General features: G+C 38.1%; 1 protein-coding gene across 2 annotated transcripts in view; it reads right to left on the bottom strand.

Annotated features, from left to right (window-relative positions):
* AGMO (alkylglycerol monooxygenase) overlaps positions 1-25,658 on the bottom strand; it is a 121,722-nt gene that overhangs the window by 55,719 nt on the left and 40,345 nt on the right. For both annotated transcript variants that reach the window (XM_035130284.2, XM_035130283.2), the window contains exons 4-10: positions 20,460-20,563; positions 18,161-18,256; positions 11,176-11,242; positions 10,219-10,284; positions 10,059-10,138; positions 9,673-9,807; positions 6,877-6,993 (exon numbers count right to left, since the gene is read on the bottom strand). In XM_035130284.2, the coding sequence (XP_034986175.1) occupies positions 6,877-6,993; positions 9,673-9,807; positions 10,059-10,138; positions 10,219-10,284; positions 11,176-11,242; positions 18,161-18,256; positions 20,460-20,563 (665 nt within the window). The remainder of the gene's footprint in view (positions 1-6,876; positions 6,994-9,672; positions 9,808-10,058; positions 10,139-10,218; positions 10,285-11,175; positions 11,243-18,160; positions 18,257-20,459; positions 20,564-25,658) is intronic.

Below are 25,658 nucleotides of genomic sequence, written 5' to 3'. Positions count from 1 at the left end.
TTCTAGTTAATATCAAAGCAAAATACATGGTAGATGTATATAAATTTTAAACATTGTGTTATATAAATGTGCATCTATAACGTATAGTTTTCTATTTACAATCTAATCATACAGGAGACACACACTAGAGTTGTTCCTGTATTTACGTTCCGCTTTTATATTTGAAATGTACAAACCGCAAAGTGGAACTTGGCAGTTGTTGTGTTAATTTTCTAGGTGCTGCGCCAATAAAATAAAATAAATAAAATAAACAACTTAGATCACTAATCTAAGCGTTTGCAAGTTGCAGTGGGAAAGGAATGTGACTGTTACACTTTAATGGCAGTGTAAGAATCCTCTCTCTCCAATCCAAACAAAATACACATGAAGCATGAACATATAAAATAAACGAGAATTTATATACTGCAGTATTTGTATTTAACCAGGGGAAGGGGATGATCTCTGGAACCACAGCAGGATCCCCAGTTATAAATTAGGCACAGCTTTTGAAGTGTGATTATTGACAGAAACTGAACAAAAAGTGGGATTTTTGTTGTGTCGAAAAGGGAGAAAGCTTTCAAATTTACATACTAATTCAAATAAACTTTAAACTACTGTATTCTGTGATTTTAAAGCAAAAGTACTTCTCTCATAAATATGATATCCCAGAGCATCAGCAGTTCCCTTTTCATGAGTGGTAGTTATGTTTACATCACTGCTTGGCAAAAACATTTCTTTTTCACCAGGCTCTTAATTATCTGTGGCCTCAAGTGAGTGGAATGTTTTAAATCATAGAATCATAGAGTTGGAAGAGATCACAAGGGCCATCCAGTCCAACCCCCTGCCAAGCAGGAAACACCATCAAAGCATTCCTGACAGATGGATGTCAAGCCTCTGCTTAAAGACCTCCAAAGAAGGAGACTCCACCACACTCCTTGGCAGCAAATTCCACTGTTGAACAGCTCTTACTGTCAGGAAGTTCTTCCTAATGTTTAGGTGGAATCTTCTTTCTTGTAGCTTGAATCCATTGCTCCGTGTCCACTTCTCTGGAGAAAAACAACCTTTCACCCTCTTCCATATGACATCATTTTATATATTTGAACATAGCTATCATATCACCCCTTAATCTTCTCTTCTCCAGGCTAAACATACCCAGCTCCCTAAGCCATTCCTCATAAGGCCTTTGACCATTTTGGTTGCCCTCCTCTGGACACGTTCCAGCTTGTCAGTATCCTTCTTGAACTGTGGTGCCCAGAACTGGACACAGTATTCCCGGTGAGGCCTGACCAGAGTGGAATACAGTGGTACTATTACTTCCCTTGATCTAGATGCTATACTCCTATTGATGCATATTCCTATTGAATCGTAACTTTAAAAAATGGGCTTGTCTTTTTATGTGCATTTCAAGGTTTGCCTTTGACTATTCATATAGTGCACATCACTTTGAATTACCATAGTAAAAAAAGGAGATCAATAAATGTTATAAATCAGGAAAGTAATAATAATGTTCTAAACTCTTGCAGCTTCCTTAACATACTCGATGGGATCCAGACAGCATGTGGGTATTTCCTCTGAAGGAAGCTTCTGTGGATCCAGGCTACTGTATATAGAAATGCAGGAAGTTGCTTGATACTAGTCGACTTTATCCAGTACCGCTGATACTACCTGGCAGCTGCTTTCAGGATTCTAGGCAGAGCTCTCTCAAAGGCCTACCTGGAGAAGCCACAGATTGACCCTGGAACATTTCAGTTGCACAGCATGTGCTTTACCACTGACCTATAGCCCACACACATTTAAATTTGGTAGAGTATTCATACAAAAATTAAATCCAGGTTTTAAAATACATTTGCATACAAATTGCTAGTTTGAAAAAAAAATGGACTGGTATCAAGAAATGGGACAAGGAAATATAAAAGATTTGGAGCAGATGTGTTTAAATCCAAAGGCTTCTATGTGGAAGGAAACTAAAGACAGGAAGTCAGGCAAAAGGGTAAGTTGTATTATCCCAGTGTTGTGGAAAATATGAGCCAAATGTAAAAATCACTTAGGCCTGCCACAATTCCCAATGGCCTCAGTATTATTTGATCTTCAAATTAATAAAAATGGTGGGTTTTTTTAAAATGATGTTCGTCAACTGGCAGCAAGCAGGGTTAACTAAATATATTGACTAGCTTGAGGACAACCATGTTAAACAACTTGCCCTTATGATGAAAACATTCTTTTTCATATTTGAGTATTTCCAGTTAAGGGATTTTAAAAATAACTGGCTTAAACTTCAAAGGGATGCATTAATAACATGATTTTCTGAAATACTAATATAGGCAAAAAGAGTAAAGGTTGTCAAAAAAGCTGTCTCTTATACAATTTTATTTTATGGTGAAGGAGAAATGAGACCCTAGCTATACTCAAAGATGGAAAGAAATGATAGAATGACAAATTCCAAAGACTAAATGCAAATAAAGAATTCATAGAATTGCTGAGTTGGGTGGGACCTCAAGGGTCATTTACTCCACCCCCCTGCAATGAAGGGATTTCAACTCTTCTTCTTCTTCTTCTTCTTCTTCTTCTTCTTCTTCTTCTTCTTCTTCTTCTTCTTCTTCTTCTTCTTCTTCTTCTTCTTCTTCTGTGATCACTCATAGCCGAGTAAGATTGTCTTCCATAAACACGGTTTTAACAATGAGTCCGTAAGTGACTGTGGAGGCCAATTCTGGATACATACATACTTCCACAGTTGGGACATTGGTTCCCAGGCGGGAGTTGATCACAGTGTGAATTTGCCAAGCATGCCTTCCTCTTAGCACATTTCTCCCTTGCGTTCTGAGTTCGAGTGTCTTCAAAGTCCATGACACCTTTGGTAAAGGCTGTTCTCCAACTGGAGCTCTCACAGGCCAGTGTTTCCCAGTTTCTGGTGTTTATACTACATTTTTTTAAAGATTTGCCTTGAGACAGTCTTTAAACCTCTTTTGTTGACCACCAGCATTATGCTTTCCAATTTAAGTTCGGAATAGAGTAGATGCTTTGGAAGACGATCATCAGGCATCCACACAACATGACCAGTCCAAAGAAATTGATGTTGAAGAATCATTGCTTTAACACTGGTGACCTTTGCTTCATCCAGTACACTGATATTAGTTCACCTGTCTTCCCAAGTGATGTGCATGATTTTTCAGAGACACCGTTGATGGAATCCTTCAAGAAGTTGGAGATGGCATTTTTAAGTGGCCCATGTTTCACAAGCATACAGTAAGGTTGGTAGTACAACAGCTTTGTAAACAAGCATTTTATTTTCCCTGTGAAAGTCCCAGTCCTCAAACACTCTGCACTTCAATCGGAAGAAAGCCCTACTCACAGAGCTCGGGCGATGCTGGATTTCGGCATCAGTGTTGACCCTTGTGGAAAGATAACTGCCTAGGTAGGAGAAGTGATCGACATTTTCCAACGTTACACCACTGAGTTGGATTTGTGGTGCTGCAGAGGGGTTATTTTGTACTTATTGGTGCAGCAATTTGGTTTTTTGGATGTTGAGCGACAGGCCAAGCTTTTTGTAAGCTTCTACGAAGATATTTAGAATGGTTTGGAGGTCATCCTCTGAGCATGCACACACTGTGTTGTCATCAGCATACTGACGCTCTATGATGGAAGTTACGGTAACCTTACTCTTTGCTTTCCGCCTGCTCAGATTGAAGATTTTGGGATTCAGGAAGGGTCACCTTGGATATCGTTAAGAGACAGTTTGTTAAGATCCTTGCAAGATTTTGCCAGCCGCAGCTAATAGAGAGATGTTTCAATAGTTTCTGCAATCAGTTCTGTCACCTTTTTAAAAGAGATTTATAATTTTGGCATTCCTAAAGTCTGCTGGGACCACTTCTCATTAAATTCCACCCACTTTGAAGATTTCAGCAGGTATCCCATCAGGTCCACTGGCTTTGTTATTTTTCATTTGGTTAATAGCTGTACACAATTCTCCCAGATTTGGAGATACTGCAAGCTCATCTCTAACTTGTTTTTGTGGAATTCGTGAAAGGACCTCAGCAGCTACGGGGGAGTTGCGGTTAAGGAGATGTTGGTAGTGTTCTTTCCAGCGCAGTGCAATAGTTTCTTCATCTTTTAGATGTGTGGTACTATCTGCTGAGCGTAGGGGGCATATGCCACGATTTATTGGCCCATAGATGGTCTTTGTGGCTTTAAAGAAACTCTGTGCATCATGAGTGTCAGCTATGTGCTGGATCTCTTGAGCTTTATTTATCCATCAGGTGTTTTTTAGTTCTCTGGTTCTTCTAGCGTTGGCATAGGTTTTTTTTCTTAGTGGCACAGTTTCGATCTCTTTGCCAGATCTGAAAGGCCTTCCTTTTCTTGTCAATCATGTGTTTAATCTCACTGTCATTCTCTTCAAACCAATCCTGGTGTTTCTTGGTTTGGTATCCAATAGTTTGTTCACAGGCTGCAATAATGGATGTTTTTAGCTTGGTCCAGTGTTCCTCGATGTTATCAGGAAATTCTGAAAACAGATGGTCCTTAAGAGTCATTTAGAAGCAATCCCACTTAATGGGATCTTGAAGAGCTTGAGTGCTCATTTTGCGCCTTGGTTTCCTTCCTTGAAGCCTGCGTTGAGGTATAATCTTGATAGCCATCGTGGAGTGTATTAGTTGGTGATCTGTCCAGTAGTCGTCAGCGCTTGTCATAGCTCTGGTAAGGAGCACATCACATCGATCTTTAGCAGGGACAATAACATAGTCTAAGAGGTGACGGTGGTTTGACCGAGGATGCCTCCATGAAGTTTTAAATTTATTTTTCTGTCGAAAGAGTGTGTTGGTACCATAATAACAAGGTTGTGCGGTGCACATACCGTCAAAAGTAAGATTCTGTTCTGGTTGCTGTTGCCAACTCCTTCTTTCCCAATAGTCCCAGGCCACAGATTGAAATCTTGCCCAACTCTTGCATTAAAATCACCCAGGAGGATAATTTTATCTTCCTTAGGCATCTCTGATAGGACGGTATCCAGCTGAGAGTTAAAAATTTCTTTAATGTCTTCATCGGCATCGGTGTTGGTGCATAAACGCTTATAATAGTAGCCTGTTGGTTTTTGGTGAGCTTTATTTGAAGGGTTGAGAGTCACTCATTAATGCTGGTAGGGACTTCTGACAGATCATATATGACAGAGGGTCATCCAACTTCTGCTTAAAAACCTCCAAGGAACAACAGTCCACCACTGTCCAACAGCTCTTACGGTCAGAAAGTTATTCCTGATGTTTAGTTGGAATCTTTGAAGAAGCATAGATCTATATGGCATCATGGGGTCACTATGTTGGGCTATGACTCCACCATAATCAGGAGCAAAGACTCTTTGGGAAAGGGGGCAGCCCACGAATCAGTTTTGCAGACTTGCCAAGTTCAAACAGTCATAGGAGTTTCAAGGAGTAAGAAAATACTAGTTTCCCTATAAACCGTCAGCCTATCTAATGGCCAATACGGCCACAAAATAAATAATTAAAATAAAACTGGAATAAAATTATACTGTGGTCCATATTAGGGAGAGGCTCCGGTGACCCAATGACATCATATAGACCTATGCTTCAGCTAAATACCAATCGTATTATTTCCTATTGGCAGTGATGCCTTGACTGCATGCACAGCCAACATTTTATTTAACCCCATATGCATTGATGTGAGTGGTTTGGGGGAAATGGCTTCACAGGCCAAACTGGACCCACTGGTGGGCCCGGATTGGCCTATAGGTAGAGGTTCTTTCTCCCGGTCTAAAGAGTTATGAATAGATATTTTTATTTAACCTCATGGATTTATCTATGTTGCAGCGCTATAATCTTATTAAAGACAGTGATTTTAAAAAATACAACATAGTTGAGAAATTTTCAAGCCAACCAACTGATACTTAGTATTGCCTTGGGGAAACAAATTGGAGGTGTGAAAAAGAATTTGGAAAAACAATAAAACTGGTCAGAGTGAACATTAAGGTACAAAGCTGTCACTGTCTCAGACACCAACAGCAAAATGCACCTCTCATTAATATGTAAATCAATCAAGTTCATTTTGCTGGGGTTCAGGTTAAACCTCTTAGTGAAAGAATGATCTAACCAAATATTTTATTATGGGGAAAAAGCTTTTTTTGTTATTTCTTATCTCCTATAATTAAATAATTTCAGACTGAGAAAACAAAGCTAATGCATTAAAACTTTGTGTACACATGTATATCAGACCAAACATAATAATTTGAGAAAAATTCTGCACAATCTCAAGTGCATTATTGCTATTATGGAATGGAACATATGACTAAAAATGAGGAAAACAGTTGTGTCTATTTATGGATCAATGCCACATTTGTGACATAGCCAAGTAAAAATGGTTCCAGTTCTGTCTATGGGCATTTCATAACTCCGTGTAGTGGAAAATTGATATTGAAGTTAAATGCCAAGTTATATTATTCACATAAATGCTTTCTTCTTATGATAGTTCCTTCTGGAGTTTTAGAGTGCTCCTGGAGCTCAGCCTTCAGTTTAGCTTGACTTTCTGTATCATGCCTAGGACAGGGGTCTTGAAACGATAACTTTTATGCAGTCCATTGTGGAAACTGTGGGGGGAGGGGGTTACACTGTTTAAGGAATGAGTAAAGGATAAAACAGAAGATGGGGGGGATGTCAGGATGGAGCTATCAGTAAAAATGAGAAATCTCTTACCACATTAAAATTATGTTCACATTAAGATATGGTAAATCCATCTTGACCCACAAAATAGATAACCATAAAAATAATTATACTATTCGCCAGTGTTTTTAGTTTCATGCATCCAGTTTTAACAGAAACATACTTTATTTGCAGTGTATCTGCACCATCTTCAAGTATCACAAAACAGTTTATTTAAATAAGTGTAAATTATACTTACAGATTTTGTAGCAAACAAATCAATATAAAATCCCAGCATTAAGATGAAATGTGTAACTGCATAGACAGAAAGGTAGCTTGGTAATGTGGGGCTGAAGGGAACTTCCTTTCCAGTAACCTACATTAAAAATGAAACAAACAAATCAGAGTCTTTATTCAATCACAAATTAACTTTTCTTCCATTTTTGCATTTAGTAGTTAAAATTCACTATTCATCGTGTTTTATTGTTATTGTTATTTTAAATAGAAGTGCAGCTGAAACCTTTAATCTGCGCAAATTATTTATTTTATAGGCTGGAGTGGGCAACCTGTTGCTATCCAAATGTTGCTGGACTATAATTCCTATCATCTTTGACTATCGGCAATGTTAGGAGTGACTGATGGAAACTGGAATTCAATATATACATTTTTAATGTATTTTAATCTTTGTTGGAAGCTGCCCAGAGCGGCTGGAGAAACCCAGCCAGATGGGTGGGGTACAATATATTATTATTATTATTATTATTATTATTATTATTATTATTACATCTAGATGGTCATTTTTCCCCATTGTTCTTTTAATGGAATGCAATATTTGCACACATACTAGCTCATTAGGTTCTACTCTCCCTTTCCCTCACTTTTTGGTAACATATTTATTTTCCATATAGAACATATGCAAAATTTCTTCACAGATGAACATTTCAGATTTCTAACTTCTCCCAGAGTTTCAAAACTGTTGTCTAAAAAAACCAGATACTACAAACACATATTTTAAAATCTTTTCCACCGAAATCAATTGAATAAAGGTGTTGAGGTCTAAAATGCCAATTATTAGGACTAAGGAGATCATGGGCGGCCCAGCTTTGATTAGCACTGCCTAGTGCTCAAAGCAGGAAGGAACATTTAACTCCACCTCTTTACCCCTTTTATTCCTAATGTAACACTAATGCAGGGGTTCCCAAACTAAGGCCCGGGGGCCGGATGCGGCCCAATCGCGTTCTAAACCCGGCCAGCATGTTTTTACAAGAGTAGAATGTGTCCTTTTATTTAAAATGCATCTCTGGGTTATTTGTGGGGCCTGCCTGGTGTTTTTACTTTAGTAGAATGTGTCCTTTTATTTAAAATGCATCTCTGGGTTATTTGTGGGGCATAGGAATTCATTCATATTTTTTTTCAAAATACAGTCCGGCCCCCCACAAGGTCTGAGGGACAGTGGACCGGCCTCCTGCTGAAAAAGTTTGCTGACCCCTGCACTAATGTCTCAACAAATGAAACTGATCTGTAGAAAATGTAACTTGAAAAAAGAGACATTGCACATACTTTTGTAAACCAAGAAATCTCTAATAAAAAATACATTAAAAAAACACTATTGATGTTCCCAGAAGCACTTCATCATTTTACAATAGGGACAGAAGTCAGGGGAAAATATTAAGAAGGTCTCTGAAGAATATAACTTTAATGCAGTGTGTGTGGAAAAAAATGTAATTAAATCTAAGGCAGACAAACAGATAAAACCTAGGGTGTGGTCCTGTGTCCAGGATACCAGCACAGAGATACACCACTCAGGTGAGTCCAATAGACCTATATCCTGTGCTGGTGTACTGGACGCAGGTGGGATGTTCAAAAGCTGAGCATGACTAGTAAGGTAGGGCCTGGCAGCCAAGGATGAAGGGAGCACACTACATAGTACTTGCCTACTACAGGCTGGTTTGTAGTGAGGGGTACAGGAACTAGGGTCAGCACATGTGGATGCCCAGCAAGCTTCAAGAATGGGGGCCATTCCTAGAGAAGGTTGCCAATGCTGCCACCACTCTAGATGAATGAGGGGTAATTTGATGCTGGTGACTTCATAGGCTGTAGAAATGGAAGCTTAATCCAACTAGAAAGGGTGGAAGATTATACCCTCTGGCCCAACCTGAGGATTAGAAGGATACAAATAGGGAATTGGTTTGTCTAATGAATGAGTCTTGGAAATATTGGAAATAATGAGTCTTTGGGCCCTGCACATATTTAGGGGGTGCCACACCTTTTCAGTGGGGTTAGAGAGAGTGATGGGCAAAAGGTCTCTTGATGCCTGTGGAAAGGTCTTTGGAATGAAGGAGGGGTCTGTTCTTAGGACCACCCTGTCCTTGTAAGTACAGATGTGGTTGGCCACTGAAGCAGCATTCCATTCTGAGATCCTTCTTGCAGAGGTAGAGGCCAAACAGCCTGGCCACCTGGGTATTTATCCTTCCCCTGGGTGTTGGTCAGTTGGCACCATGCCCAGGTAATGCCCCCTGCATACCTGCTGCCGCTAGCCAATTTGGCAGCAGGAGTACAATCCAGCCAGCAATAGGCTGGTTCATAGGGAAGACACGGTGCCTGCCTGCAAAGCCACCAGCCCAAGGAAGGCAAACCGACTTTCCATGAAGATCAGAACCTTGTGTAATCAAGTGCTTAGAAAAAGATTGTACACAAGGGGTTGCAATGAGCTTTTAGTAAGGCTGAAAGGGCTTTGTGTTGTCTTGATGGACTAAACTGTTGGGCTGCTGCTCAAACCAGAGGCGGGGACAGTTGAAAGTTCCTAGAAGCTGACTAAGGTCTTACCTTGAGCATGAGGTGGTGGTAGTCCTACCTGGGTGCAGTATGGCAATATGGGAGATCCTTTTTTTTTTTAACTCAGTTGGGTTTAAGGAGTGTTCCTGTGTAGGTTTGCTCAGGATCCCGCTTCTATCCCACAAATATGAGGCTTGTGTTTAGGTAAGCATGCATAAGACTGAACCCTTATGGAAACAGAATTTACAGAACCAAGAAGTGAAATTCATGCTATACTTACCTCTGGGATGTCCTCCAGAAGACCAAGTCTTGGCTTGCCTGGGCCCCATCCTGGGCCCTTGAACAGGACAGAAAGCTTATTGCAGAATCCAGGAGTATTCCAAAATGTTTTCCATATATAAATACAATGATGGAACTGTAATGATAGAATAATCAGTGTGACATTTCTGTGCAGGGGCACTTTCTTTTGTTAATGAGAATACTTGAAGCTTAAAATTCCCCACCCTACTAGAGGCTGACTAAAACTAGCTTAATTCTTATGTATGTCAATGAACCAAAAACAATCAAATAAAAGCAAAGGAACAATAGGAAACACACTGAATTCAACCCACACAAAAAAATTTAATATTAAAGCATACAAGCAGGTTAGAAAAACAGAAGGACTACCTGAATCTTGAAAGGTTCGAAGCTGTTTATTGCATGTGTTAGGCCATATACAACTTTATCATTTTCTGCAGCAAATGTCCCTGCAGGGAAGGAAAAAAAGCTGAGAATAAAATCACCACTTGCAAAGCGAATGTTAAGAAAAATAATTAACTACACGTACCAAAAATTCTGTCCCAAATAATCAGTGTGCCACCATAGTTCTTATCAATGCAGTATGGATTTCTTCCTATTTGGGGAGAAATGTTGAAACAAACTTTGTCTCTGCCTTTGAAGAATACATTGTGTTTATCTTTTTTTCCCCTTTAAATAAGCTTCTAGACATACATTTCCTCATAAACAAATTTCCTTACACTCAAAACTCATTATAACATGGCCATGATTCTGAGCATTTCTTTAAAACCTCTTGTGTCATTTCCCTTCTAACAACATCTCTCTGGGTTATATACTGCAAGCTGCTTAAGACATTTTTCAAACATGCTTACAAAAATAATAGAAATACATTTGGGGTTACTTTTTGATACATTTGTTGGGGGGGAACTGTTGAATAGTAGTGTTGCACTGTAAAAAATTATTTAAGCTGTTTTGTAAGATTTATGGTAAGTTAAATAACGTGCAAGATATTTCCTTTATTTTTCTTCAGTCTTTGAAGCAGGAAATGTTTTGGAAAGTAACAAAATGGCTATTCACATACCATGTAATAAAATGGAGTGACTTTCTGAAATGCCTTTATATATTATTAATCAAATATTAAAAGTTCAAAATAAAACTGTGATAGCACCACATCACAAAATATGATGTTACAATAGCACTGACATTGTCACATGCGGTTAGGGCTGAGGAACAAGAGAACAATTTGAGTACAAGCTTGTTGATATATTTATGGCAGAAGTTAATGGGGCACAAACATCTACCGGTAAGTAATATCAAGGATAACCCTGACTTACTATGTGAGATGTAAAAATACAAGTTGGGGGGGGAATCTAAAATGATATAGAACTGCTATTAAGATAGTAATAGAAAAATTCTCATTTACAACTGCTCCTGCTATTCCATTCCTTCATATAAACAACATTTTAAAAAATAGTACAAACACGAACACATAACTAATATTGCCTACCATGATGTACTCTGTGGTGACTAGGTGTGTTGAGAAGAAACTCCAAAGGACCGAGATTCTTAATAACCTTTGAAAAAAACAATGATCTTGTTAATGGGGGAAAAGGTAGACGATGCCATAGGAGAAATTCAGAGCAGAGGGATAATTTGAATGTCAATGGCCATGCTGAACAAAATATTCATAAGAGAAGATGAGAAAGCTGCTATGATGTGTAAGATTCACTGAGTACAACCTGTATTCACATAAGACAGGGTTTTATCTTATTATTGCAATTTAATCTTACATTTTCATTTCATCCTACTCTCCAGGGAGCAGAGGGCAATGTATGTGTGACCCAAACCATTTTACTCTCACAATGACCCTGTAAGGCAGGAGTGGGTAATTTTTTTTCAGCCCATAGGCCACACATTCCCTTTAGGGCAACCTCCCAAGGGCCACTTGCCAATGGTGGGAAAGGCAACAAATGTAAAGTTTGCCTTTGTACAGTAGACTAGTTTCTGTGCACATGCTTCAATATCCTCTACCTAGACAAGAGGCTTATCAGAGTTCAATGACACATTCCAGCCATGCAAAATATTTGTGGTATAAAGCAGAGCTGGAGAGGGGTGTGGCCAGGAGGCAGCTTTGAGGGCCTGGTAGAAAAGACTGGGTGGCTGTATTTTGCACCCGAACAATAGATTTCCCATCCCTGCTGTATGGTAAACTAGGCTGAGGGATGGTAACTTGTCCAAGGTAATCCAGCAAGCTTCATGGCTGAGTGAGAAGCTGCATCTCCCTGGCCCTAGGTCATCTCCACCGCTCTCACATTTTCAGTTTATGTTCGGTGTCAGCCATGCTCAAAACCCAACACACATTTAAAAAACCATAGAAACAAAGGACTCCTTTGAAAACTATCACCTTGTTAAAAAGAAATAATAAGAATGTGATCATTTCCATCATGAATGGAACTTTTGATCTCAAAGATATGCTTTAATGCAGCAGAAGAGATGTTTTATACATGGGTGTTTCCCCCCCCTCTAATTTGAAGATGTGATCAGTAATTTCTAAATGCAATTTGCTCCATCAGTAAAGCAGCTACTGTATGAGACAATTGCTCATTTTTCCAGATGCATCTTAGTTATGCACATATTATATATGTTGAATGAATATGCTTATTTAGAGACAACAGATTTGTATAAAATGACTCCAAAAAGACTGACAATAGAATACAGACTATTAATTTTTATTCTAAAGCCAAAAACAGCACAAGCTTTCACATTTGAATTCCACAAAAACTGCCAGCAAATATCTCCAAGCCCCAAAAGGCCACCTAAGAGGCCACCTAAGAAAAATGTTAATATTTCAGGCTAGCTCAACTTCCATCATTTGTCCAGCAAGAGAGTTCTACAGCTATAAACAAGGCGACAGCTAGTTAGATTCACTGTACGTCCCATAAAAGTCTACTCAGAATTAAGTCCTATTGAATTCAACCGGGCATACTCTCAGGTGAGAACAAGATTGAAGCCATGATAAAATAATAGAGGCATTGCTTGATTCATAGTGGTTTCTCTAAAAGACCACACCTAACCTTCAACCGCTTAGTTTTGGTTTGTTTTTAAAATAAATATTGAAACAGTTTTGTAAAAATATATCATATTTGGGTTCCCAACGTGAGGAGTACTATGAACCAAGTTATATGTTTTGGGTAAGCTTAGAAGTGGGCTAGAACTGCACATTTTGATCTAAGTAGATTTTTTAAATGATTTTTTCCCCCATCCCTGCTAACATCACTGCTTGCAATATTAATCCTTTGAAGAGGGTCATATTATGTTTTGGCCCTAATCCAGAGATTTTCATGCATAGCAGTGGGCTGCAGTTCATTGCCAACGAACAAAATTTTGATGCTGTCAGCCCTGACCACCTGCTGGAGGTGGTGGTGGTGGTTGGGAAAGCTGGAATCCATCCCACCCAAACAGGTGACTGATATTGTCAGAACTGAAAATGCTGAACATCTGTTTGGCAGTGAGCTCTCACATACCCTTGGGTGAAGGATATGCATCCTCTCCCCACAGCAGCACCATTTTGCATTTGCAAGGTAGTTTCCATGATGGACAGACGTGTTCAGAAGTTTGTTCCTATGTACAAGTCACTCGTTGCTGCACTGGGACTATGGTATCCCCAATTCGTACACAGGGAAAGGAAATGTAATACTGATGCTTTGACACTCAAATGGTAACAATGAGCTATTTATCAACCTTAAAACTTACAATTCCAAAAGCTACAAAAGTTCTTCATAGTTCTTCAAAAAGATGCATCTTCAGTTATGAATACTCATGTAGTAACTACTAGTATTGCACTAAAGCAAAAATTAAGGTTACCGTAACTTCCGTCATAGAGCTTCAGTATGCTGATGACAACGTAGTGTGCACACACTCAGAGGATGACCTCCAAACCATCCTAAATATCTTTGCAGAAGCTTACGAAAAGCTTGGATTATCACTCAACATCCAAGAAACCAAAGTGCTGCACTAACAAGTACAAAATAACGTTGCAGCACCACAAATCCAACTCAGTGGTGTAACGTTGGAAAATGTCAATCACTTCTCCTACCTAGGCAGTTACCTTTCCACAAGGGCCAACATTGATGCTGAAATCCAGCATCGCCTGAGCTCTGCAAGTGCAGCTTTCTCCCGATTGAAGTGCAGAGTGTTTGAGGACCGGGACATTTGCAGGGAAACCAAAATGCTTGTTTACAAAGTTATTGTACTACCAACCTTACTATATGCTTGTGAAACATGGACCACTTATAAACGCCATCTCCAACTCCTCGTAAGATTCAATCAACGGTGTCTCTGAAAAATTCTACACATCATTTGGAAGACAGGCGAACTAATATCCGTGTACTGGAAGAAGCAAAGATCACCAGAATCAATGATTCTTCAACATCAACTTCATTGGACTCGTGATGTTGTGTGGATGCCTGATTATTGTCTTCCAAAGCAATACTCTATTCCGAACTTAAAAATGAAAAGCATAATGCTGGTGGTCAACAAAAGAGGTTTAAAGACTGTCACAAGGCAAATCTTTAAAAAAATGTAGCATAAACACTGACAACTGGGAAACATTGGCCTGCGAGCGCTCCAGTTGGAGAACAGCCTTTACCAAAGGTGTCATGGGCTTTGAAGCAACTCGATCTCAGGACGCAAGGGAGAAACGTGCTAAGAGGAAGGCACACTTGCCAAATCCACACCATGATCAACTCCCGTCAATATCCTTCTTGTCAATACCCTTATTAAATTGTGGTGCCCAGAACTTGGGTCAGATAAGAGGAGTCTATGTGGCACCACTTATACTGCCAACTTTACTGGGCCTGAATAATAGCCCACCTGTTGGTAAAGACAACCCGTGCTACTCTTGGCTGCATATGTAAAGTAGCTACGGTGTTACCTGTGACGCATATTATTACCTAAACTTTGGTTCTTCATAATATATCTGTAGCCTGCAATGTAACCAACAATGGAATTGTTCAGGAACTTAACATATAAAAACAAATGAAAATGCCAGGTGGGGTTAGGGCCATGGTCTGCTGTATTCGGTTGAACCGAGCCAACTATTTTGTTCTTCCTTAATACTATAAACTACTACACCAAAGGCAAGGTGGAATATGAATCCATATTTGAGACCATCTGGCAAGGAAACATAAAAATAAAAGCATGATTTGCTTTTTCTACTAAAGTTGTTGTGTTAATTCAAGACAACCCACCCATGTATTTATACAGATGGGCATGGTGGCCATATATGTCATGTGAATTCTCTACAGGGAAGCTGGCGAAAGGCAGAACCCCTAGGATTTGCGCTCGTCTGCCCGCCTTAGCACTTTGAATTTTTCGGCAAACCCTGATTTATTCATCGCCAACTGTTTTCCTATCTGATTAGGCAGTTTTCTACTCCAGTAAGCATGTAATATGGAGGTTTCCAAATTTCCACATTGAGAAGTGAAACAATAATATTTTTGGTTTGGAACTAAAACAAGCTAAAGGAATCAGGCCTGTAGGGATCATAAAGCAATTGGGGGGGGGGAGGCTGAATTTCTGATATAACTGCACTATAGGAATGAAGAAGTGAAAGCCTAGCTTTAATGGACAGTCAGGCTTAGAAACTGTTTATATAATAAATACAAGGGTTTCAAGAAATCTGTTTATAATAAATTATCTTGAAGGCAAAATGTTGTCACTCAATTCCCCCCCCACACACACACATCTCACCAATAATTTTCAGTGAAAGGTTCTAATTCCCATTGGACAAGCTTTTCTTTAGACAGGTGATACATAACTAGATACGGATTTTAATTGAATAAAAAACAAACCTTTCGACATACTTGGTGGGGAAAGTGTGCAATTACAAAGAAACTGAATTAGAACTATTTTAAACTAATCAATGGCTTTTAGAAAGAAATAGGCATATTTCATTAGCATTTCATACCTAATTATATAAAGAACACTATATAATTCAGGATTATCTGAATTATTTTATTCACAGTTTGTCATGGCCAAATTATTAAACTTGGTGAGGAGATTGTGGGTGGGTGTAGGAGTATTGTGATTGACAGGTCTAGCTTGCAATCATAGGGAAGGATTTTATCAGCATTCTCCAAACCCAGTGCTTTAGGGAATGGAGCAGCTTTGTGAAAGCGAAGCTTTTATATTTAAACTTAAGGAGGCTGCTAGAGTGAGGAGGGGAGAAAGTGCTGAGGGACAGCTCCATTGTGATCAAAAGGTCAAGTTTACAATTGGAGGGAATTATTTCAATTAGAAAGTGAATTCCTTCATTTTTTCCCACCCCCAATAAACTATTTACATGCATAGCAGTGGGCTGAAGTTCAATTAACAAAATTTTGATGCTTGAGCAATGACCACAAAAATTACGTCAGACCTCAATTCTATGCTGTTCCATTATGTGCCAAATTGGGATCTGAAGCAAATATTATGTAGGTGCACACCATCCATAAAGCATTATTTGTTACAGTCTATATTATTCTTTAAACATAAATGTATTGGTTTTTATTTTGCCTATGCCTGTGGAAGGCTCTATAAATGAAATGAAATTATATTAAAATGAATATTTCTGCACCAGGAATCTGTTATTCTGCTTTTGATGCATTTATATAAATTTCCCATGCCAAATCAAAACAACCTTTTGACAATTGATTCAAGAAGAACTAGCCATATGCACGCATGCATGATGTTTGGATGCTGCTATGGAAGGCATGCATGGGCCTCCTATACCAAGTATTAGTTAGCAGGTTGCAGAATGTATGTACCTTGCCAAAAACCAGCAACAGAAACCAAGTTGAAAGGTTCAATTGAGCCTTATGCAATTCCCTCCTACATCTTCCTCTTTTTGGTTGTTACAAAAGCACTATCATGTTGTCTTTTTCAAATGACTATCAATAAACACTTTCCCTCAGCCTTTTAAGCATCTGATTCAGCTCCTAAAGTATTGTATTTCAAAGCCCCCTTCTGTTTATTATATCAGTAATTTTGAGAGAAACAACTATACCATTTATTTTAGAAATTTAGGAGCATCTTTTATCTAAACTAAATATTTTCTTTGGGGGAATTTCATGCAGGGCAGCAACGCATAATTTAATGTTGCAATAGAGGTAGCCTTGAGATGAGAGAGGCATTTTGTAATGGAAGAACACTTAATTAAATATAATGTAGAATTCACATCTGTCAAACAGCAACATCTGAACAAAATTACATTTAGTTCTGTCACAATAACACCTGGACCCTTTTCTTTATAAAAAGCAGGACTGCTTTATTTGTCCTAACAGCCCATTGTGATTTTGGTATTTTATTATAACTAGCAGACCAGTGTAGTATAACCTTCAGATTTATAATATTTTAAAAGCTGAGGCTATATTATACATAAAAGGCCAAGTGTAACTGCACAGCAAGTAAGCCAAAGCAATATGCACAGGAAACCTGAAAACAGGATGAGAAAGCGTTTGTATAACTATGTATGGCCTCCTCACAGCAATCTGTGAGCTACGTAACTGAAAATAACTAAGTGCTTTGTAATGTAATATGCTACAGTTGTGGTATAGGATAATTATTTATTCTAGGATTAATGGGGTGACGGCTATTCAAAATAGTTTGTTGCATGCAGCAGCAGAAGAGAAGAGTTTTGGATTTGATATCCCGCTTTATCACTACCCGAAGGAGTATCAAAGCGGCTAACAATATCCTTTCCCTTCCTCCCCCACAACAAACGCTCTGTGAGGTGAGTGGGGCTGAGAGACTTCAAAGAAGTGTGGCTAGCCCAAGGTCACCCAGCAGCTGCATGTGGATGAGCGGAGACACAAACCCGGTTCCCCAGATTATGGGTCTACTGCTCTTAACCACTACATCAGGCTGGCTCTGATCAGCACATACATCCTTGAAACAAAGTTTACAAAACAGCATGATGAGTAATTAGTTATCAACACAGGAGACTAACAAATATGTGCTCAAATGCACACAATGTTCACACGAAACTTTCATGAGCAGTTAATCATTAGGACAATGGAGGCCAACAACAAAATTTGGTCATGATTTTAATTGTTAAATGATCTGATTATCATTGAAAATCTTTTCATTGATATGTCTTTCTCAGATATAAAGCCTATCTGTGCTGCAGCAATTAAATTAAAAAGTGTAAAAATATAGTAATAAAATAGTACGTTGTTTTGATATGCTGAAGTTAAAATATTTTAAACTAATTGGGACCAAATGGCCTCTGTGTGTGTGTGTGTGTGTGTGTGTGTGTGTGTGTGTGAGAGAGAGAGAGAGAGAGAGAGAGAGAGAGAGAGAGAGAGAGAGAGAATAAGGAATAAAGGGAGCATATGTTTCTCTTTAAAGAAATCAGAAAAATACTTCTGTTACACAATAAATCAGCTACCAGTAGATTTCCAAGACACAGTTCCAGACTAAGAGTTTAGGCATTGCTTAAGATCCTAAATTACCTCTGTATGTATCCAGAATTGGTAAAGCAGATTAAACTGGAGATGAACAGCATACACTGAGGGAGGAATAAAAAGAGCCATGGGCAAGTAGAATATCTGAAAATTAAGGAAGACAAGTTCACAAATGGATCAACCAAATTATAATAGACATAATTTTATTCATCTAATAAAAGAATTATGGGAAACTCCACATTCAAGACATGCCTGAGATAACAAAGATGGAAGAAGCCAGCAAAGAGAAAATGTACCCATTGCAATTCCCTTGGTTGCTATTCTGGTTATTAGATACATACCATCATACTCTGAAATATGTTTTCTTGAAACTTAGTATGGATAAAGATGTGCTATAACTAAAATGGTTGCCACGTTTCATTATTTTAAATTGCTTAACTCAATTGTTCCCTTCACTGCTGTTCTGCCATGGAACTGCTAACCAGCCAAAATTCTAAGGATGAATTCCTAGTGGATTGGAAATGTCCATAATATTTTTCCAACTATTCATGTGTCTCCACTCAATTAATGTCATCAGGTGAAAATCTGAAACGTTCAATGACAGAAAAGTCAGCAGTTGGGTTTGTATCCAACCAAGTCTTATTTCACTGCACTTGTAACACAAAGAGGTTCTAAGTAAAGAATTTAGGAAGGTATTCTAGTGAGATGCAAAATGCTTAAATTACAGCACGTTGCTTTTTTCCCCAAAAGCACGGGAAAGGCTGTGGCAATTCTAATTAGTTTCCATTCTGGGATGGCCAAATTTATCCAAAACAAGACCCACTGTTGCATCTCAACTGGAATTGTTTGAACATGGCAGGCTACCCATCTCTGGAGACCACAAACATTTGCTATGAAACAGAAGCCAGAGATCTCCTATTAGTCATATGTTCGCTTCTTAACTAGTATTATTTTGTAAAATCATCTAATGTCATTCTTCATTAGTTTGACTGCAAGTAAATACTCAGCACATAGCTGCCGAGTTATCCCTTTTTTTAAGGGATTTTCCCTTATGCTGAATAGGCTTCCTCGCGAGAAAAGGGAAAACTTGGCAGCTATGACTCAGCAGTGCTGTTACATACTATTTGCTCATATATAATTACCACAAGGCAGTTAATTCTTTTTCTTATGAATAGAATCTGAATGGCAGAATTTTCAAAGTAAGTAGTAAATCATGTTAAATAGTTAAGAGAAATTATGCACATTAATGTAGGACAAAGAAATGAAACTCAAGTTGCAATTCTTTGCAGCCTGGGAATTATATATGGAAATAAATTCATCTGTACTTAGTGGGGAAGTTACCTCAGAGTAAACATGCATAGGATTGGGCTCCATATGTCTTTAACCTCAGAGAGGATCAAAGCCCCCCCCCACCTCAACTTACTGCTTTCTGAGCCTTTTCACAGGGGCAACCCCACCATCAGAAACTCAGAGCCAGGTGAGGAGAACAGATACTTGCATTTACAATCACTTCGCACGTTCAAATGCATTCTGAATACTGTGACATCACAGCAAAGATCCTTCCACTGCACATGGTCAGTGACAACCATAAATTTTGGCTGGTGATCAAGGCTAGTCAGGTTTTATGGCTATGTATTAGTACATTTTTAGTTACATTTTAAAAGGAAGGTTCACTTCCTAACTTTAGGTGACTTACGGTGTGTGAATTGGAAGCACCAAGCACCTGAACAGTGTAGCAACTACAGCCCCTAATCCAGTGCTAGGACCCACGTGCACAGCCCTGACTATTTGTTATGGGCATCCACCCATGCTATTAACACAGAAGCACCACACATTATAAATGTCCCAATCAACCAAAGGGACTTTAGAGCAAAGGAACTTAAGAGCAAAGCCTCCTGCCTTCCTACATGTAGATATCACTTCCTAGACTGGGGCAAAATGTAAGAATTTTGCTTGCCTGTCAAAGTAGTTTTGGGACATTTTATTTAGAACACACACACACACTATATATATATATAGGCTTTCAAGATGATTTAAAACAATTCTCTTTATGTACAAATCAATTAATTCATTGTTAATTCAACATTTATAATTTTAGTTAATAGAAATGTTACAATTGCACTTAAGTATCGAATTCATTTTATTTACTTATGTCAAATATATTAATCTTTAAGATATAGAGAAAGCAGAATCTAAATGGAAGTTTAAAGTAAATAAAGCATTTTAATAAATAATTACTTTTTGAAAAAAGCTTAAGTCATAGATTTGATATCCCTAAAGTTGATGGCTGACGCACGTGTTTAGCCATTATTTTATTGCACAACAGTGTAACTTTTATGCAACATACCCAAGATGCATACTTCTGCAGGATGGATTGCCTTAATGCTGTGAATAAATTATAGTCCTCAGAACTGTGATGAACTTGGTGTCCTGCCCACAATAAATTAATTTCTGAAAAGACAAATAATTCATGTGAGCCCTGGAATAGAGAAGAAAGCATTTTGTTCCTATAATCAAGTAACTATCACAATTAATAAAAAATTAGCATGTGATACACATATTTCAGAAATTATGATGATGGTGATTAATTAAATTTATATCCCACCCTTCTTCTCAAAGGAGCCAAGACCAGTAAACAAAGGACATATTATGGAACTGACCTCCTGAGAAGGTGGTATCTGCAGGGGGTGCTCACCTGCAGAGGACAGTGATTGATTGGATATGTAAGATTTGAGAACATATTATCAGTTATCATAGTCCATAGGTGCAAACTCCATGGAGCTGAGGACACCTCAATCTCGCCCCCAAATTATGTGGGAACAGAGCTAAGCTCCTTCCAATCTTGAGGGGGTGGGCAGCGAGGGGGTGGGTAGTGGCAGCGAGCCTCACAGCCTCCTCACGATGCACATGATGTCACATGTGTGTGTCGCAAATCTAATGTCACATGCAAACAATGAACCCTTCCCCCAATGTTGGGCAGAACTCGGTGTCTCTGTCCTGGTCCCCTTTTATACATCAAAATCAGCTAATTCTAGAATCCCTTTAGACATTCTCTCAGGATCATAGGATATCAGCTAGGAAAATGATTGAGGCTACAATCCTATGCACTGAACACCCATTGAATAAAGCAATATTTACTTTTGAGGAAATGCTCATATAATTGCACTAGAAATGACCTGAACACTCTAGGTCTCATTGGTTCTTAAGAAAGAAGCAATCACCCTGCCCAAGTGCCTTGATAATTCAAATTACTTATGTAGGTACTGCTCGAAATTAAGTGGCTCCCACATGATTGAGAGAATATCTAATGGACCCCTCAGTGGGGTTAATATAAGTGAGAAAGGTTACCTATATAAAGAGCTGAAGTAATACGTACAGAAATAAACTGTAAAGGGAGGAAATTGGATTGGGAGGGTTTTTAGGACATATTTTAAGAGAAATTGGGAGATTGTGTGCACAATTAGATATAATCTTATTTATCAGTAAATATAAGCTAAATTAGAGTAAGTGTATTATTATGTAGTAATGCTTTACTTGTAATCTTTAGATGTTTTAATTTTTGTATGAATAAATGTTTATTTCTGACTGACGGTCGAATAAAATCTTATTGATTGATTACTTGTAATCTTTTTTTCTATATCATTCCCTGAACATAATATTGCTGTCAAGGGATATCATGAGAATTTTACACATTTTGCATAATTAATAATAATTTTTATAATTGTTTAGGGAGGCTTTTAATGTCTAATAGATTATTTTACTTCATTTTTCTGTTGTAAGCCACCCAGAGTGGCTGGGGAAACCCAGCCAGATGGGCGGGGTATAAATAATTTACTATTATTATTATTATTATTATTATTATTATTATTAAAATTATAATTATAATTATAATTTTATTTATATCCCGCCCATCTGGCTGGGTTTCCTCAGCCACTCTGGGAGGCTTCCAGCAGAATATAAAAACATAATAAAATGTCAAACGACAAAAACCTTCCAATACAGGGCCGCCTTCAGATGTCTTCTAAAAGTTGTGTAGTTCTTTATCTCCTTGACATCTGATGGGAGGGCATTCCACAGGGAGGGCGCTACCACCAAGAAGGCCCTCTGTGTGGTTCCCTGTAACTTCACTTCTCACAGTGAGGGAACTTCCAGAAGAACCTAGGAGGTGGACCTTAGTGTCCAGGCTGAATTATGGGGGTTGTTCATTTTGTTTTGTTTATTTCCATTCTTAAGTGTAATGGTGAATGAGGTCAGAAGCCCTCAGCTGATGATTAAGTGCCTGGTTGGCTGATCAAGGCCTCCACTCCTACAATTCTACTAAGGAGATGGAGAAGCAGGCACCCACCAATCAGCAGCCATCCATATGCATACTGATTGCATCTATGCCCCTTGCCTCACTATCAATAGCCAAAATATATCAGGACCCTGTCTTCTTTAAAATAGTCTAGGTAGCCTGGTTGCTATGAATTTTAGATATCTATGTCTATTTTGGGACAGTTTTGAGAAGGAATTTGGCAAGAAGAACTGAAAAGACAAATTCTTTCATGGCCATCAGATGTATAGCCTGAGGCTCTTTGGAGTGTCTTGAATGCATCATAAAGTGAAAGTGGGTGGTGGAGTCTAGTAGTTGTCTTGTTAAAATTAAACAAATCTTAGGTCACCTGTGTTTCAAAGAATGAAGTTTACATAAATCTGCTGATAATGTGAAAGTTGACTGGATGGCAGCCAGATGAACTCTACTTAGTAACAATGGGAAGGTAAACTTTTGTTTAAACAATTAAGTTACATTTGGCAAAAATTGGGATCTTGTTCACTATATAAGTATATGATTATGAACATCAATGCTGTGGTATCTTCTACTGCCAAAAGTATTTTAGGACTGATGATTAACCCGTAAGATCAAATTTACCAAATCCAATATGTTAATGAATCTTCAGGTCATTCATTCCAAGACACCAGAGAAATTGCAAACTACTTGTAAGTTAGATATTAGCATATGACAGCCAACAAATTATGACCTGCTAATAATATAGGATGCAACTTAAATTATCCCAGACTGTGTTCACAGCTTCTCAAAATCCTTACATCAGCAGTACTGAAAAACTATTATTTAACTGGCCCATCAGGAAAATATCCCTAACATGCAACCTGAGAAATCGTTTCTGAAAATTCATCTTCTCTTGAAGCACACAGTATCTTAAACCAATTCTTCAGGGAAATGAGTATCTTAATCCACCCTTCCTAATGAGTGCACTAGGGGATGAGTTATTCGTGCAAACTACAATACTGTGCAATAATTTGTATTTGAAATACTTCCTAGGACCATGACAGAAGCTAAATGAGCGAACAAAAAAATCTAAAAAGGGTGGAGGTTAAAGATCTGTCTCCTTAGTTGTTTTAAAAGCATATACTTCCTATCACAAACTGTGTGTAACACAAACCTTGACTCAATGAGATACAGCTGTACAAACACAGTACAGTAACTGGATCTTGCTTCTTTCCCTCAGTCATTGTGAAAAGTTCAAGGAAGAGAATCCATGATGATTTTTACATTCTACATTCATTTAACTTAAGGTTAAATGGTATTCAAAAATAATTACTAGAAGTCCATTTTATTACTAGCTCAAGTATTCAATTAAAGAGTAAGAAACCAGTGAGAACAATGCCAAATCGTGTTCTTTGTCTTAAATACATCAAACAGTTGGTTGTGGAAATGAGTAATTTAAAAAACATAGCCCAGAATTCTTGCACAGGTGGGACAGAACTATGTTCACACTGAGCCTCTGATTGCTATTTTTACAGAAAAAGGTTCCTACTGCTTAAGAGGAAACCCACTGATCAATGAGAATAGCCATCAAAACTTCCACTGCTGTACCTTATAAACATATTTCCACCTTAAAAACATATATTGTTTGATTATTTGATTAAAATATATACCAAGGTGGACTTGTCTTTTAAAAGCTCATTTTAAAGACCTATTTCTGAGAGAAGAATTTGCAAAAGCAACCAATAAAGGCCAGTATAACTCTCTTGAGTTTAGAAAGTTAACTGTAATACAAGCTCTTATTTTAAGATGAACAATTTAATTACGTTGGGAGCAGATGTGGTTTCATGGAAAATAGTAGTACTTTATATTGTTGTCTATACATATATATTAGATCTATTTTCATTTTGAAATATATGCCAAGTGTCGAGCTGTATATGTATACAGAAACACTAATGATTAGCCTGAGGAATATATACCGTGTCCTATTTGAAAAATGAAATAAAAAAAATCCATCAGGCTCTAACTGGCAGGATAAATACTGATGTTAATCAAATATATTGACAATGTGCGCTAAACCAAAGTTTCACTCTGCTATGTATTTGCAATATAGAATTCCTTTCTAAAAAGAAACAGTTAAGATTAAGTAATGAATGAAGAGCAGTGATCACGCCTAGAAGAATTTTAACAGTCACACTCATTCCTGGACAGCCCTAGACACAGGTGGCAGCCTGTTTTATCTATTACTACAAAATACACAGCTGTAGCCAACACATTGTAAAATACAAAAGGTGTCTCTACAAGGATAGAAAGCACACCAGTGTCAATCAACTAACATAACTTATTCTCCCCATGATCAAAAACAAAAATAAAAACATTGAATCTAGGGAAGGGGAATTTAAGCAAATTACAAACACACTTTCTTCCAGCAAGACAAAGGAAATAGTTACACCACTGCAAACTACAACGTAATTTCATTAACATTTCATTCTACTATTTTCAACTTTCCACATTTACAAATGTTACACGTGGTTAAAGACTCAATTTCAAATACAATTTTTCCGTAATAGTCTTCCTTTAACAAATGAACTAAAAAGTCACATGCAAAATCCAGATACACTAGCCGCATAAATCTCATCTCTTCTCTTCTTCTCTTCTCTTCTCTCTCTCTCTCTCCCCTTAATAATGGTCAGCCAGTCATTGAAAAATAAATTACTGGCATGCACCAGAGCCTAAATAACTTGGAACCAGCGTATTTAAAGAGCTGCCTTCTTCTATAAAAACCTGCCCAAACTCCAAGATCTGCTACTAGAGCACTTCTCTAGGTGTCCCAACTTTCAGAGATGAGAGTGGCACAAGGTTTGAAAGAGCCTTTGGTATACTACCTTGAAGAGTGCCCCTTCCATTCCTTGTATTAAAATGTTGCTAAGTATGTCATTATTGCGATGTAGTATCAAAAATCAACTGATACATTCTTAAATAATAAAAAAACCAAATAACTTAAACTTCCTTGTTTTTCATTTCTGCTCCTTCAGTATCCAGTGTGTTAATATTTTCTTCCAGCCCTCTAATCAACTGAAACAAGTAGCCAGCAGTCAACCCCATAGGGTAACTTGAAGCAGAACACACCAAAGCTGCTCCTCCTTTTTTGTTGCAATAAAAGAAAAATGTTATGGGAGAGCTTGCCAAGATATTCCACTACCAAGCTTTTGTGTTAAGGACTGCTAGAGTAAGGCATTTGGTGGGTTCAGGTAGGAGGCTGGCTGTAGTAAAGGATAAGGG

The sequence above is a fragment of the Zootoca vivipara genome, chromosome 12 (genome assembly GCF_963506605.1).
Source record: "Zootoca vivipara chromosome 12, rZooViv1.1, whole genome shotgun sequence".
Classification (NCBI taxonomy): Eukaryota; Metazoa; Chordata; class Lepidosauria; order Squamata; family Lacertidae; genus Zootoca; species Zootoca vivipara.
The sequence above is the reverse complement of the archived record's forward strand: the minus strand, read 5'-3'. Positions and strand labels throughout refer to the sequence as shown.